This window comes from Dermacentor variabilis, unplaced genomic scaffold, assembly GCF_050947875.1.
Source record: "Dermacentor variabilis isolate Ectoservices unplaced genomic scaffold, ASM5094787v1 scaffold_22, whole genome shotgun sequence".
In the NCBI taxonomy this organism is placed as follows: Eukaryota; Metazoa; Arthropoda; class Arachnida; order Ixodida; family Ixodidae; genus Dermacentor; species Dermacentor variabilis.
The window spans coordinates 467,585-484,814 of record NW_027460390.1 but is presented as its reverse complement, the minus strand read 5'-3'; the positions used below and the strand labels follow the sequence as shown (position 1 = coordinate 484,814).

The following is a 17,230-nucleotide window of genomic DNA, read 5'->3' as shown; positions in this document are numbered from 1 at the left end:
CAGCAAAGCAGTGCATGCTGCTGATATAAAAAATGTAAAGGCCATGAAATGAACAAGTTGAGGACAAATATTTTAATGAAACTGTCATTCAAGAACCTTGTTTATATTTTTGTACATATGCAACCACCCGGGAAAAATCTCAATGACGCTGTCCTTTGTTCCAATGTACTGTGCAGGAGCAGCTGTCACCGGTCATGTATTGCGAGTAATTGCACCAAAATTATAGTCGCAACAGAGAGCACATAAAGAAAGCAGGAGTTCTGCAAAATATACGAGAGCAAGTCAAATGAAAGTGAGCAAGTGCGAATATATGACAGACAAGGTATTTTATTTAGAAGTAGTCTCCTTGAGCATTTAGACATTTGTCCCACTAACGAGTCGCGTGATTCCCGTCTCATAAAACTCCTTGGGTTGCTGCTTCAAAAAGTCTGTAACTGACTCTTTCACATCATCGTCCGACACGAATCTGGTTCCCTTGAGCTGTTTCTTTCAATTGATTGACTGATGTTCATACGCCCTGCTAATTCATCGACACTCATCCTCCGACCTTGTCTGATCAGCTCATCAACCTTTGCAGTTGTGTTAGTTAGGAGGCCGAAAGAAGCCTATACAGTGCTAAAAAGCGGGCACGTCCTGTGCTACCGGGGCTTAGCGGAGAGACACGAACTAGGAGTCGGATTCCTGATTAATAAGCATATAGCTGGTAACACACAAGAATTCTATAGCATTAACGAGAGGGTGGCAGGTCTTGTTGTGAAACTTAATAAGAGGTACAAATTGAAGGTGGTACAAGTCTATGCCCCTACATCCAGTCATGATGACCAGGAAGTCGAAAGCTTCTACGAAGACGTGGAATCAGCGATGGGTAGAGTGAAAACAAAATACACTATACTGATGGGCGACTTGAATGCCAAAGTAGGCAAGAAGCAGGCTGGAGTTAAGGCAGTGGGGGAATATGGCATAGGCACTAGGAATTGCAGGGGAGAGTTATTATTAGAGTTTGCAGAACAGAATAATCTGCGGATAATGAATACCTTCTTCCGGAAGCGGGATACACGAAAGTGGACGTGGAGGAGCCCGAACGGCGAGACTAGAAATGAAATAGACTTCATACTCTGCGCTAACCCTGGCATCATACAAGATGTGGACGTGCTCAGCAAGGTGCGCTGCAGTGACCATAGGATGGTAAGAACTCGAATTAGCCTAGACCTGAGGAGGGAAAGGAAGAAACTGGTACATAAGAAGACGATCAATGAGTTATCGGTAAGAGGGAAAATAGAGGAATTCCAGATCAAGCTACAGAACAGGTATTTGGCTTTAACTCAGGAAGAGAACCTTAGTGTTGAAGCAATGAATGACAATCTTGTGAGCATCATTAAGGAATGTGCAATAGAAATCAATGGTAACTCCTTTAGACAGGATACCAGTAAGCTATCGCAGGAGAGAAAAGATCTGATCAAGAAACGCCAATGTATGAAAGCCTCTAACCCTACAGCTAGAATATAACTGGCAGAACTTTCGAAGTTAATCAACAAGCGTAAGACAGCTGACATAAGGAAGTATAATATGGATAGAATTGAATATGCTCTCAGGAACGGAGGAAGCCTAAAAGCAGTGAAGAAGAAACTAGGAATTGGCAAGAATCAGATGTATGCGTTAAGAGACAAAGCCGGAAATATCATTACTAATATGGATGAGATAGTTCAAGTGGCTGAGGAGTTCTATAGAGATTTATACAGTACCAGTGGCACCCACGACGATAGTGGAAGAGAGAATAGCCTAGAGGAATTCTAAATCCCACAGGCAGAGTCCTTCCATGTTTTCGTGGTCACGAAACTCCGCCGTCACGCTATGGGAGAGGTTCATATGCTGCCCAAAGGTGCCGCGACATGGCGCCACTGTGCCACAGAGGGCATCGTTCGCGCACCGAAATGCGTGCACAGTGCGAGGCGAGCTGAGTGATCGGGTGCGTTCTGTGCATGTGCTGCGCTATTTTTCGAGTGCTGGGCTGTTTAGTTGAAGTGGCGGGGTGGGACAACGATGCCGAACACCTGTTGCAAGTAACAGCTGAAGAAGTAGAATGGTGTTATCTCTAACAAGCCATTTAAAAGAAATTGCTGTACAGCCAACGACTGAATTTTCGAACGCCCAAATTTTCGGACATGCCTGATATTTCGGACGTCTTCGCGGCACCGCCACGAGCCCCATAGAATCAATGTATAAGGACATCTGAAGTTTGTACATTATAACATGTTTATTATGTACATGTACATAATAAACCAGCAGTCGGCTGCATACAGAGTTTTTGAACGCTTCTTTTTATACCCACTTCACTGATGCTTTGGCAGGGTTTCGGAAGCCTGGCACTTCGCCCTTTACCTCTAGATACGAGAAAAAAAGAAAAAGGTTGCGTTTTTTTGCATGCATTCATTTTTTCGGACTGCCTGAATGTTCGGACGTTTTTACGTTCCCTAGAGGGTCCGAAAAATCGGTCGGCGACTGTATTTGTGATGTGGCTACTTGTGTTCATTTGAGAGTTGTTTTGCCATGTGTTATGAAATGCTTATGCTTTACACTTTCTTGTTTATAGAAACAATCGATTATACATTCTGTATTTATTGCCACTCGTTTGCTGGTGTTTGTTTCCTGCCCATCTCTCACGTTTGATGTTATTTCTTTATGCTTATTATATCACAAACTTCTTGCATTGTGAATGGTGGACCATTCGTAACCGGACGCCTCTGTGCTGTCTGTATTTTGCTCCGCTTATTTTACATGATAAATAAATGATCGTGCTTGTATGTTGTTTTTGCACCAACACATTCTATTTCTTTCCTTAATCGAATTATAAAGTTTTTAACATAGTGTAAATAGTTGCGCACTAAGAACCAAAATACCTAGTCTCGTCGTTTCTGTGCCGAAACCACGAGCAGCGTGAATAAGTGCTGGGCTTACTGACGCTTCTAAACGACTGCTTACTAAGGCAATTGCCTAATTACAATACAGCTAGTTTCAACTGCGCAGCTCCTAACACTTCACGTTCGCCTTAATCCGTTGCTAAAAGCTGCACCGAAGACATTTAGTAGCGAAGTTTCGTCTTGCATTAATCCTACCTAAATCTCATTCAGAAAATGGCATCGCTTTGCAGAGAAATCTTAAGCGTACGGAGCAGCTCAATTTCCTTTTCTTTGTCATTAAGTATTCTATGGTAGCAGCCCTTTGCAATAACAATTTCATTATTTTGATCTCCTTATAAGATACTGCCCACAGTCAGAGTCCTTCTCTGCCACAGTTTAACAGAAAGTGAACAGCTGTGTTCGGCGAACAATCTGGCGCTATGCATAACGGAGAGTTAGCGCTTACTGATGGGTAAGCGGGGGTGCAAGAGCCCATATGTTTGCATCTGGTGATGTGTGGGACCACTGGCGCTTTGTTGCGAATGCGCGGTGTTTAATTTCAGGCAAATATTAAAAAGTGGAGCCCACCAAAGTGTTGACGCGAATGGTGATGATGAAGAAATCTGGACCGAGACCGCCCGGCCGTGTACAGCGGAGGCATTAGAAATGCAAAGATGCACCCTCGTGCATTAGAAATGCAAAGATGCAATGGAATATACAAATGCGAAGATACAGCTTGATAAAGGGCAAAAAAGTGTCACTGGAAACATAGTTCACAGATACACAAAACCTCGCAACAAGATACTTAAATAAACATATAAGTCTTTAATAAATCTATTTATCTAAGAAAAAGTCACGGTATATAGTGCATCAAACAAGGCAAATAAACATGTTGCACAATCACAGATCCACAGATCACAGAATCGCAAGGCCCGCCACCCCTCCCTCCACTCCCCCTAATGTATCGCATGCGACGGTAGGTGGCGTGCTTCCTCCTCACTTTTCTCCCTTGCGCACACAAGACTGAACCACCATCGTCGGCTTATCCATGTCACCACCACCGTCTTACGATTTCACTCGCACATACAGCATGTGGTGCAAAGTCACGGTTATGGCACAGGACTTCATACGGAACATGAGGGTGACGGCGATGGCAGCAATGTACCTGGAGTGTCCATATAATTGCTACTGCAATAATATAATAAGAGTATCCGGAAACTGAAGCGTCTCGTGGCCCATTACTTTCCGCAAAAGAAGAAGAAGTAACAAAATCGAACTTTCACCATGCGACAATTCGCTGCGCCACAACAATGTCTTTTTTCTTTTGTGGCGCGGGGGCACCGAAATGAAAAAAAAAAAAGAGAAAGAAACACAAAGGAAAGCATGCTGGCCACACTCGAACGCCTACCTTGGGCACCAATGTGGCTACCAAAGGAATATCGAAGAAAACGTGAGACGCTTGGTCCACAGAGAAGCATACGCATACTGCTCGGTATCCTACACCAGCGAGACAACACTTGCCGGAGAGGTTGTGCTCAAGTGAATGAGTTGCAGTGATGCCCGTGAGCGACCATTATTTCTTTTTCTTGTCTGCTAGCCAGAAAGCATCCAAAACTCTGCCAGACGAAAATACACTCGGCCAAAGAAAAACAAACGTGCACAGAAGTGCGCCGCGCAGTGGTTGGGGCCACGCAAGAAAAACACATGCGCACTGGCTGGCTATGGCAACCCGCAGGTACAACAAGAAAATTGGAGAGGCTCAATGTGTCCTCACGAATAAAAGTAAAAAAATAAGAACGTAGTTACGTTTGTCTTGACATGTGTCTTGACATAGGTGCTTTGGTGCAGGTGAAGAAAAATATTGATATTCTTTTCTGTGACATGACAGCACAAATGAACCACCACAACACTTCGTCTCATCAGACCTAGCTGCACGCTTTGGCTACTTGCCTGATGGTGTGTCGATTTGGCTTGTCTCAGTGTATGGTCTGATGCACTACTTGAGAAAAGTCAATGCACCTTTGGCGTCAAATGTTTATAACAACATCAAACCCACAAAGTTACAGAATTGAAAACCTAAAGCATGACTTTGGAAATGTCAATGCACCTTTCGCAAATAGTTTACAAGAACTTTATACCCATAAAGTTTCGCAATTGAAATCCATGCACTCTGTAGATTCTGCAGCCTCCGTGAGATGCTACGACAAGCCCACTTGCCATCAAAACGCCCTTGAAGCTTTGTGCTCGGATAGGGCTCCTTGCGTTATGCGACTCCCGGTGCATGGGCGTTGCCGCGAAATCCGGTCTGAGTTAGCAATGTTCGCGCTGAAATGTCTTTTTGAGCATGAAAATGACATACCATTCTAGACAAAATCCAGAATAATTTCCGGCACATAGGGTTGTTTTGGTCGGCGGTGCATGACAGCACAATAAAATTTCAAGGGGGGGGCTGAAGCCCCATAAGCACCCCCCCCTGGCTACGCCCCTGATATATTTATCTCTAAAGGAAGTAAGAAAGGTGTTTTTTTAGAGATGGCACAAGCAACAGAAGAATACCTGCAGCCGCTTGTGCCAAAGTGGTCCCCTGTTGTAGCACATGGTCTTAATTACATGGTTTCCCTCATCTGAAATCAATTTATGTGATGAGTGACTCACTGAATGCTGATCTTAGGCCTTTCCTCATTGTCGGCAGCAACCATGTTAACCAGAATCTCGAGAATGGCCTCAGACCAGTAGGACAGGTACGACAGCAGCCCCAGGTCAGAAAGTGGTTTCTCAGGGGAGCCAGTCTTGCCTTCACACTTCGAGAGCTCATAACCTGCAAAGCAACAACAGGCAGCGACTCTGAGATAGCTATCACTGGCTGCAAATGATGCAACAAGCTAATTGCAGTCAAGTGTGAATGCAATGAAACACTGCAGTAAAAGCTATACCCCCGATGAAACAAATGCAATTCACACTCCTCAAACTGCAAAATGGCTATTGTCCTAACGATGTAGAGTCAGGTCGCTTAGAAAAAGATGAAGCTTGTTCAGCAGTGAAGGATTAAAAATGAAACAGCAATGCAGAAACAATCTTGGTTTCACACTCCAACTGCAACAAAATTTCACTTTGGCTAGATTTGTTATGAGTAATAACTACACTCGAACCTCATTATAATGACAGGGGATATAGTGAAATAATGAATAGAACGAAGTAAATGGAATTCTCCTTGAAATTCCCATATAGATCCAGGTATTTAAAACCTTATTTTAACGAAGTAAAATTGTCCTGCTAATGGTATAACGAAGTAGATTCTTCTCTGAAACCAAAAAATATGTGACCATTGCATGCTGAATACATAGTTTTATGTGGGGTTCAGCACACAATCGCCGCGGCAGTTGAAAACTCCGGTGTCCCCGCATCGAATTCACCGTCGAGCAACACTGGCCTTTCTCCCCGTCGCGCGTAGCTGTGCACATGCAAGGGCTCGCTATCGCATTTCTCCACTTCCCTCTCTCTTTCTTGTGTGTGCCTGGCTGCGTGAGCTGCGCCATGCAGCGCGACTGTACGAAAGATTGGTGCATTTGCTTCTACTGCGGGGGGCAGTGGGGCATCCCCTCCTAGATCTCTCCGGCACAGTCTCAGGGGACACATGGAATTCTGTGCAAGTCTGCAGCTAAGCGCGGCAGTGCTAAGGATTAGTGCATTCACTTCTCTCATTCTTTAAGGCACACGATGCAGGCATCTGCAGCTGGACCTGGCCTATGAGGTCTCCCTGGCGCAATTTCGGGGGTCATGTCCAAGCCATGCATTCACTTCACCCCTACGGCACACCACGTTGGCTGGCAGGTGGGTGTGGCCTCCTAGATCACATTGCCACTGGTGCAATCTTGGAGGCTACGAGCCGGCCAAGCCATATTCGCTAGCCGCTTCGATCACACAGTGGAGCGCAGTGCTGTGTGCCACCTGCTGCTCGACCGCGACAGGCCAAGTGGAAAGCGGACGTGAAAGACCATCACAATGGAACAAAAGGCAGCTGTCTAAAGGCTATCACGTCAGGTGCCAATTCAAGTGTTGCACATGCTGGAGATGTTTTTGTTGCTTTATTCAAATTTCATTGCATGCGTGGCCGTGGAGCATTTCCTGCGGGCCGCAATGCCATCTTCTTATTTCGATGTTAACAACTGCGCACCCCTCTAGGCATACGTTGCAGCAAATCGCAATAAGGGATACAACGAAGCTACGGATATAACGAAGTAATTTAGGCCCCCCTTCAACTTTGTTATAACAAGCTTCCAGTGTACCACTAAAGCAATCTTGGAAAATCCACAGGGCTGGTAATTGAATAGTTTTCTTGTTAGCAGTCTTTAAATAGCGCCTAAGCAGATGACGCGTGCACCTTGTGGTTGTCGCTGTGATACAAGTCCCAGCAAGCTGCCTCCGAGATTTTTCAGTGCGCCACGGGTGCCACCTTGTCTCTGGGGTCATGCTCAGGTGCCATGTACTCTAGATCATGCATCACAATTCTGGGAATTGATGGCGGAATTTTTTTCAGTTTGGTATCAAAAAAGGCTATTTTGCTAGGTTTTCGCGAGCCTTTCGCTCGTATTTCAAACGTAAAATTTTGTAAAGAGGCTCCTTTATATTAACGCTATATTAAACTAGGCTTTTGACATCGTTCAAAATTTCGTCGAAGTTGGCTTTTAAGGCAAGAAGCGAGTGTCTAATGGGTTGCTGTCACATTATTATGAAGCAGCACGTCTAACCCAATTTGTACCAGAGTACCAGTCAGTTTCTACTTGACTTTTGAGCTTGTTGATCAAAAGTGAACATGCTGTCTATCATCTCTTCAAAGAATGTGCCTAATACAGTCAAACCCACTTATAACGATACTGGTTCTAACAATATATTGGTATAGCTCAGTATAGCAACATACCTGCTGCACCGTCAACTTTTGTATGTTTTCCACGGTGAAATAACCCGCTTACTACAATGCCCAAATGCTGCATTATCAGTTATAACGATGCAGTCTGGCTGCTGGGTGTCCGTGCTGAAAGGTACTGAAATACAAAATCCTTGAAAAGAAAGAAAGAAAACAAGAAAGTCGAGCTGCTGCACGATGGCCCTCTGCCCCAACAGCCGACACGCGCTCATTTTCCAGCCTTCTCCGCGTGCCTCTCTCCCATCGCCCTTCCATCCCTCCGAACACAAATGGGCTGCGCCCATAGTCCTGTGCCGCGTCACCCTCCGAAACCCAAATGGACTGCGCCAACTGCATTGCTCCCAGACTGCTCGCTGGATCCTCATTCAGCACAGTTCTGCAAACAGCTTAATCACTCGCATTCATCTTTGTTGACTGCATCGAAATTGTTCCTGGCCACATGGTTTCTCAGCCTCGTTTGATTCACTGCATGCTGAAGCAGAAGTTGGCTGATCTGCCCGCTGGTCATCGGCAATGCACTACATTGCCAGTGAAAAGAAAGTGCACGGCGATAGATTTAGAAACTAAGTGCTTCTAACTGATGAGGCAACCATTGCGAACATGCTTGCATAGGATAGCAATGGCGACAATGGCAGCGATGACGTGGTAGGGCAGGCTGCCTCAACGTTTCACCCTGCTTACGGCTAAGTATAATTCTTTTTCATTATATCCATAGTTGCTGAATATTGCTACGCATTCTTGGTGTTGAGAGGCATAATTTGATGACATTTTCATGTTCATGCAACATCTTTAAGTCACCAGACTGACCATTTTGTTCTGGAAGTGGTAACAATATGATCAGATCTCAGGTAGCCCAATGCTGTGTGAAGTCAGTTAAGAGGGCCTTGTTTTTATAAAAAGAACTTGCGAACGTATCAAAACAACTTGCGAACTTGTTCAACTCCATTAATAAACTGAGGGATAAAGTTACAGTACATAACCATCCAAAAAAATAAGCCAATACTCACTAAACTCAATCAGCAGCTTTCCATAACCTTTACGCTGGTATGGGGGAAGAATCAAGATACAGGACAAGTTGTAGTCCTCGTGTGATTGCTTCTCCTGCAAGGTCACATAAAAAACGCACTGCATTCAAGATGGCATCGAGTAATCAACAACAATCTCCTCTTGTTGCTGGCCGCATACATATTACTGAACAGAATACCCGAAAACACAACATGCACACTTTAACTGTAACATACCATCAACATTCACTTAAGAACCATTTGAGTCTAAGTTTAAAAAGGAGCAAAAGAAACTAAATAGCATTTATGCTTTTAAGCAAACGCCATGCGCACTCATAGAAACTCTAGTGGCAGACTACTTTTAAACAGCGAAGTGCCTTATCTAACAGCCTAGTCATTGCTGTTGCCTTGTGAATAGGCACCAGGTGGCCATCTAAAGGTGCCAGCAGCACAATGGCGAACTGCGGCGCCAACGGCAGCAGTAAGTGCAATGGCATGTGGCGTAGATGATGGGCAAAGATGCACATGGCATTCCCAGCAATTTTGCACTGTGGTTTCCAAGGCCTGATGAACTGGAAGAAATATTTTCGAGCATCTGCTCCTAAGAAAATGCGCCACTTGTACAAGGCAGGTCCTATCCACAGCATAAGGTAGCACAAAACGAGTGCAAATTGTGATGCAAATGCATCCTGCAAACAAAGCTCGCTGCGAAAGCAAAGACATGGAACTCCAGCAGTTCATGTAATTTTGCTGTGCACGTTAACCTAGTTGTGTATGAAGAAATGCCCATTTTTTTTTCTTGCTGCTCGCTGATGTGTCAGTATTCTCCTGTTTTTCATTTGTTTTCTTCCTTTTCTTGCAATGAGTTGACAACCGTAATGTCTTGGCAACTAGCCCAATCTTCCATCATGGTCTATTTTATGTAGCTTGGCACGACAAGAACTGTCGGTCGTGGCCGGAGCCTGTGTAAGGCCGGCATTGACAGCCACTCTAAACAGGCTGCTGCATTGGTGTTCGCTGTGGATACAGAGCATACAGACTCCTTTACTGGCTGCAGCCAGAGCTGGAGAGCGCGATAAAAGAAGATATAATACAGAAGAAAATGACTGAGCCACTGGGAAGAAGGCAGAATTATGACTATAATTTTTTTTAACAGCGCTAAATGGCAGGACAAGAACGGCAAAGCATGGGTTTCAATGTACCAACAAGCTCAATTTTCAACCCTTTGACAACTGTAAATCTCCATGTATGCCTTCGGTGCTCAAGCTCCAGAGCTGTCACACCTGTGGATGCCAGGACGCACAATTAGAACATAATGCTGTTGTGAATGAATGGCCTCCTTTATTTATGTTAAAACAACTTGACAAAATCAGAGCAGTCTCTAAAATGTACATGCAGCTGCATACGAATAACGCATATCCAGGCTTTACGCCGTTTCAGCTGGTGGGGCTGAAATAAAAACCGATGGAACTGAATGGCCTCACCAGATTCAGTCATGTTTTAGTAACTGTTCTTGCATAAAAATGCAACATGTTTGTTCAAACTTTTGGTTCCACAGGGCATTCCAGCAATGCAAAGGAAAAGAAACAATGAAACATAATCAGCCAACGCAGCTGGCGGCTGCATCTGCTGCGACCGGACCGGCCGTCACATGCCATTACATTCGCGGCGCCATTGCATGAAGGCACCACTGGTCAAAATGCTTGAGCACCTTGTGCCTATGGTACTCAAGAGGTGGATACAATGGATCAAGTCAAACAGTTGTGCCCTATTACAGACAAAATTAGCCTACAGTAATTTTGACATGCTAGGCAATCAGAGATATATCTATGTTGCACACTGATTTCAAGAGTGAAATTTATTTGCCTTTTAGCAGTTTCTAGTCAGTTATACATGCCAGAAGCAATCCTTGCGAGCTGCTAAATGTATACGATATCCCCTACAGCCATACGAGTGTGCATTCATTCTCCACTGAGCAAGCAAAAGCGATACTTTTCCAATATCTCAACATGATGGTAAGCATAAAGGAATGAACAAAACTAGGAGGGAGTTACGTGACAATCTTGAAGCCTAGCCATAAAAAGAAAGAATCATGGGAAAAGCACCAGAGCAGGCGATTGCAAGCGGTCATTTTTATTTTTTGTGTTGCTGTGTTGGGTTCGTCTGCTTGTCTGCTGCACTGCTAGAAAGTTGCAATGGGTGGCTAAATGTGTGGACGCTCTGAAACGAGTGTTGTCGTTGCAATGGCCACAATGTTTGCAGCTCTCAATGCCAAGAACAAAAGGCATCAAATGTGGCAAGCAGAAAGAGAGTAGCAGGAGCTGTAGAAAGAGGAGGCAACTCCAGCAACCAGCAGGACTCCAACCTACCATGAACCAAGCTATGTATGGCATGGTTTTCACTGGGGTTCTAACATGCCATGCATGCATTTCTCATGATTCTCCAAGTGAAAGCTGGGAGAGAACAACGTCAGAGAAGGCTGCCTCATGAAGGCTCGCTGCCTGACATCACATTCCCTCTTCGTTTTTTTTTTTTCTTCCTTCCATGGTGGCAAGTATATATTTGCAGCACACAACTATAAATGCACTTTTTGTGCAGTACTGACAGACGGCTCATAGCTTACTTTTTTAGTTCAAACATTATCCACAAAGACAAGGGCAAGTTTGATGCACTTCAGTGACAGCTGTTGCAGTCGTCTCTTAACATCATAAACGCTTCATTGGGGACCTACACTGGGAGTAGAGAAGTTGCCTGACACCATGCAGTTTCACATTTCTCACGTTGTACACTGGGTTCAATATGAAAGGGAACAATTGAACTGTGCTAATATAGTGGTTCCTGGTCATTTTACATTAACACTGATCAGGCCAGTCCCTTTAATACTAACTATGTGTGCAATGTCTGAACTTACTTTCTTTAATAAAAAAAGATCCACTCTTTAGTGAAAGAGACAGTCCAAAAGATGTTTTCATTGAACGGTGTTTCTTCCAAATGTTGTAACATTTTTAATCAGGACCACTAACACACGTGTGTGTGCGTGATACATGTTCTACAGGAGCTATCAATCTCAGAAGCTACTACAGAAGGCTTGACTCAAGGAGCTTATTCAACAAACTGATGTCCAGATCCCTAACATACCGAAACGTCCTCCTAGACATCTTTTTTTTGCCTGCGAATATTTGTGCAAATCATTTGGTTATTGTTATATGTTTCCCCAATCAAGAAAGATAAAGAGCATAGATGCATATAAACTGCCACAGCTCATGCTCACATAGAAACTAGTTGGAGCTTGGGTGTAAAATTGGGTACAAAACGTTCCCTTCTTGCGTGTGCCTGATGGTTGGGTCTTTATTTTGTTTTGATGATGAGAGGGTGTGCAAACTCTCTAGATTTCTTCCATATCGCCAACAGGAAGTATACTTCAAAGTCATTAATAGCCTTCAGTTCACTATCTGAGCTTTCGTCTTGTTGTTTCAAACAGATCAATTTAGATAATGTCACCTGCATGATTAACACCAAGGCTAACCACTTCTGTTCTTGCTCAAGTCACTGCATGTACATATGTCACTACAAGCACCATACTTGCATACAAAATCAAGAGTATAACATCCCGATGCAACTCATATGGGCTATAAGGAATGCTATAGTACAGGGCTCACTATGAGTGTATTAGAACCCTTGTGGCTTTTTTACCATGCAGCTAAAGCATGCGAGCACCTTTGCATTCCACTGCCTTTAGAATGCAGCTGCCATGGCCAGGAACGGTATCTGTGACCATCTGCTCAGTAGCAGACACCACAGCTACTAAGCTGCTTTGTGCAGGTGGGTACACACTTGTGTACGCCCACTGCTTTCAAGAAGCAGTGGGAAACGAGGAAACGAGCTACATGAGGGCATACAGAATCATTTAGAAGAAGCAACAGTTGTGGTTACCTTCAGTATCCTTGTCCTTGTTCAAACTTGTCAAATTTGTCATTGTTTGGGGCAGAGTACACGTTTGCACTACCCTACACTCACTGACAGAGCATACAGAACATCCCTCTCATGCTTGCTTCTAACACACTAATTTAGGCTTTCTATGCTAAACAACTTGTGACAGTTTACTAGCTCCCCAGGGCTTGAACCACATTCTGCTTACGTTATAAGCTAATGCATTTGTTATACATGCAAAGACAGCAGTTCACTGTATTTGCACGTAGAAGTGAAACAAGTAATGCCTAATGAACAAAAAAAAAAAAAAAAAAGGCTCATTTTTTTACATTTACTGCAACACCTTCAGAAATTTTCTTCAGCAAAAAAATTTCAACATCTTCCTTATGAAACTCTTCTTCCTCGATGCCCTCACAGCCTTCCTTTAATTGGTACAATGGCCACTGTAATTATGGGGTCATTACTGCATGCTCCACAATTCAAGAAATACAAAAAAATTACAACATGCCTTTTAAGAATTTAGTTTAGCATAATGAGGACATAAATTTGTGAAACCAAATAAAAAATCAAAGATGATCTTTTTTTACAAATTTTCAAAAAGTCACCAGTTACACACCAAGTGTAACCTAAGTGCAATATTGAAGAACAATGCATGTTCGCCAGACAAATGAAATTTCACAAGAGTGAACTAGAAAATTATCTGCTCAGTATAAAAAGTTACACCTTCCAAGTAATATAGATACGAAGAGCTATCTGCTAATGATTGTAGAGTCCAGCCCTGTTACGAAACGAATCTCGGCTGCTACTATACTACCGTTGTCTCTGCTCACAAAACGGCACGGCTGGACGGTTCTATGCAAAAATGTGGAGTGGCCTGCCTGGACACAAGTGCAGTACGCAGCATCAACCTTGGCAGATTGAATGGCCACTGATCCCGCATTCATTTAACATCTGTGCCAAGCCGACTCCTGTACAAATGGCCTCCAGCTCCGTTGCAACAATACCATCGATATAGTAGGTGAGCCGCTTGTGAGCCTTCTCGACAAGCGTACGCGCGTTATGGTAACGACATTTCCGCTACAGAAATGACGAGGAGGCTGAGTGTTTCGACGGTCAGCGCCAGATATGTGAACGAGTCGTGCACCTGAACGGGGTGACCACGAACCCGCAGGCTGTGCAACAATGATCCATTTTCCATTACCCCTCCCCAATGCAAGTATAACAAATGCTTGAGTTTGGCGAAGCTATCAGGTTGTCACTTATATAATCTTTTTTCCTTCCAGAACAATTATTATCAAAAACAAAAAGTTGTGCTTTGTGCAGCCTGCATTGCACAAATGCATGTAAAAACAAAGTTTAAGTAATAATTAGAATGACAGAGAGTTGAGCTAGTTGGCAGGAATTCACATTAGAAGAAGGTACAAAACGACGCCTACTAAGTAGCATGCATGAGAGCAGTTGAAATCGCACATCTCGTGTATCTGAAAAAGTTGACATACAGGAAAGCATTTGGGACTTCTTTCTGGCAGATGAAGCCTTCTTTCCAATAAAATAACTCTGCACATGACATGTGGATGCAAAGCCAGTATTAATTATACGTATATGTATATTTTGTTAGGTTAAACTTACAAAATGCCATCCATGCTAGGTGTGGTCAGTCTATTTGAAAACGGCCTCCTGCAGCATGCAAGTTCGAAGCTCCTTATGCTATAGCTGCAACATTTTTTGGAAGAAAAAATGTGTTGCCTGGCACTTTTGTGAACACAAAGATAAATTTTGGCATTTCAATGCAAATCTGTTGCTGCCATACAGTCAAAACTGGTTATAAATAAAATGGCATCTGACATGAAAATATCCTGATGTACCTGGTACTATATTCTTCAATGGTGCGCCAGGTACATCTAGAAAAAATTAAGCTAATGCATTCCGAAGCAACATAACCCAAAGAGGCCATAGTCAATGGGTGGAAGCTAAAGGCTCGGTATCATGCACAAATGTTTACTCTGCCTAGGTTCCTAACACATCAAAAATGCGATTACGTCACAAAATGTCAACTGTAAGTTGGCAGAAAAGCAGAAAAAGAAAACACACAAAAAACAGGGGGTTTCACTGCAAGAGAGATAAAGGCTGGCAGTCTAGTGGGCAATTACCTTGGAGAAGTAGCCAACAATATGGTGTCCACGATTATCAACCTCAGTCAAGACGTAGAAGAGGAATGGGTCCACGTCAAAGTAGAGCGTCTTGTGGTCCAAGAAACACTTGGCCAGGAGGCATAGGTTTTGCGCATATGTCTGCATCAAGAATAAATTCCACGGATTATTCCCAAAGCTATAAAAAAAAAAAGGGGAGACACGACTACAAAACACATTTTTCCTGTTGACAAAATTTAGGATTACAGCACACTCAGGATAAATACGGCTGTTATAAACAAAACTGACAAATAAACTAAATTAGCATGCCGAATCCGATAGGCCACCCACAAGAAAAATATATACTTTGAATAGCACTTGAAGTAGGATTAGTTTGCCCACCCATTGCTTACAATAGGTTAAGTGCAAAGCAAATGATGACAAAGGCACACACGACAAGTGCTGACAGCTGTTATTCACAAAACTCGAATGCTGACTGTATAGCTACAATCATGAAGGCACTATATTCGTGCACTATATTTCCATGTAACTGAAATGTTGCTCAAGCTGTGTGGGATTTGTCTGACTTGACACTCAAGCACACAAAATCGTCATTGAAAAACCTGCTGATGTTACAGTTGATGACATCCAGAATATCATCTATAAAGACAAGAACAAAGAGTTGGCCCCAGGGGCATTTGAGATATGATAAACTAAACATGAACGTGATCCATTTAAAAATACCTTTTGTTTTCTCAACATCAAGAAGTGACGCATCCTTTTACATCTTGTTTGGACAGGAAAGTAGCCTGCATTGTTTTTTACTTCGATACTGTCTTCGCGAAGCTGTCTACTTTGACGTCTTCGTGATAACTGGAACGAGACTTAAGATGGCTGCCGTCCACTTAGCTGTCTACTTTGCCATCTACAGCGAGTATTGAAACACAGCTCTCGTATGTTTTTCCTTTCACTGGTGCCTCCATCGAAGTGACCGTTGCACGGCCGTACTGAAGTGACGAAATGTGGCCATTTGGGCTAGTTTGGCCATGCACTTTCAGGTTCTCTGCGCGTGAGAGGGACACCATTGATCGTTACAGCCATATATTGAATGTTTGAGAGCATGAAAATAATAGCACAAATTTGTGTATACTTATTTTTCGTTTAGAAACTTCAGTGAGGCGCTCAGAATACAGATATAAATATAAGTGCAGTGCGATTTTCTTACCAATCCTTGCAAAAATTAGAATTACCATGAAATATTCTGTTTAAAACCTTTATTCTACATAAGTGTGGATGATTACTTGAAAGGCAGGAAAGAAGAGTGACAGAAAAGGGAAACTTTGCCCATGTTTACAGCATTTTAAGAAGTTAATTTTCCTGAGGGGTGATGGGGTTTTCTACTCACTGAATTCACTGGTGATGCCAGCGTAACTAGAACTGTCGCGTGGGTGCTATCAGCTAGCATTGGCTTATATGAACTAATATTTCGTCTTCAAAACTGTTGGTGGTGCTCGATTACACAGATTGTGCTGTTTTCTTTTCCAAGCAACAGGCTTTCATGCATACTTTAGAGCGCCGGGGAAGATTTTTAATGGCACTGCATCATTTGTTAACTGGGGCACATCTCATGAAATTTTGACTAGCTAAGTATGCTTCGAAGTGCCGCTTGCAGATTACAGTGGCATCATCCAAATCCTTCTCACCACATTTACTGTTTCGCCCCCACTGTTGCAAGGTCTTTCTTATTATTAGGACTTCGAAAAAGACTATTACTGTGAAGCGGTTTATCTGACGGACCAGCATGATTGAGCCATATGCATGGTCTCGTAGGAGGGGTATCTCGGCTGGCTATCTCTGTAAAGTGACCAAGAAAGATAACGAACGATAGTATGGCGCAAAATGAATAAAGTACACGTGATTTCACCACACGCTGCAGCTGCGCAGTGGGGGAGTGCACCCGTTCTGGCCACCGTTGCTGCCAGCTATGTCTGACCTCAATACAATGGCGCAGCAGTTGTGGCAGGAAAATATGGGGATGTGCGCTGCGGTAGCTGCCATGGTGTGCAAGAACCAGATTGCGCATTGCAGAGGTAGACCACTGCAACGGTTACAACTCTAACAAAAATTGGGAAAATGGGAAGACCATGCATTGCATGCACGGCCAAAGAACAAGACTATTACGAGGACAGGTGTCTACAGCAGAGACTTCACTACAATCAACGACAACGTGCCCATGTGAAGCGGAGAATGTGGCCAATGACTTTGGCTCTGAGAACGTCAGCTTGAGCAGATGCAAGAGTCTAATCGTTGCTGTCGAGTGCAAGCTACTGATGAGATCACGCACTG

General features: G+C 43.5%; 1 protein-coding gene across 6 annotated transcripts in view; it reads right to left on the bottom strand.

Moving 5' to 3' along the window:
* LOC142568586 (histone acetyltransferase KAT5-like) overlaps positions 1-17,230 on the bottom strand; it is a 146,920-nt gene that overhangs the window by 10,866 nt on the left and 118,824 nt on the right. For all 6 annotated transcript variants that reach the window (XM_075678462.1, XM_075678463.1, XM_075678461.1 and 3 more), the window contains 3 exons: positions 14,906-15,046; positions 8,829-8,922; positions 5,553-5,715 (listed from right to left, as the gene is read on the bottom strand). In XM_075678462.1, the coding sequence (XP_075534577.1) occupies positions 5,553-5,715; positions 8,829-8,922; positions 14,906-15,046 (398 nt within the window). The remainder of the gene's footprint in view (positions 1-5,552; positions 5,716-8,828; positions 8,923-14,905; positions 15,047-17,230) is intronic.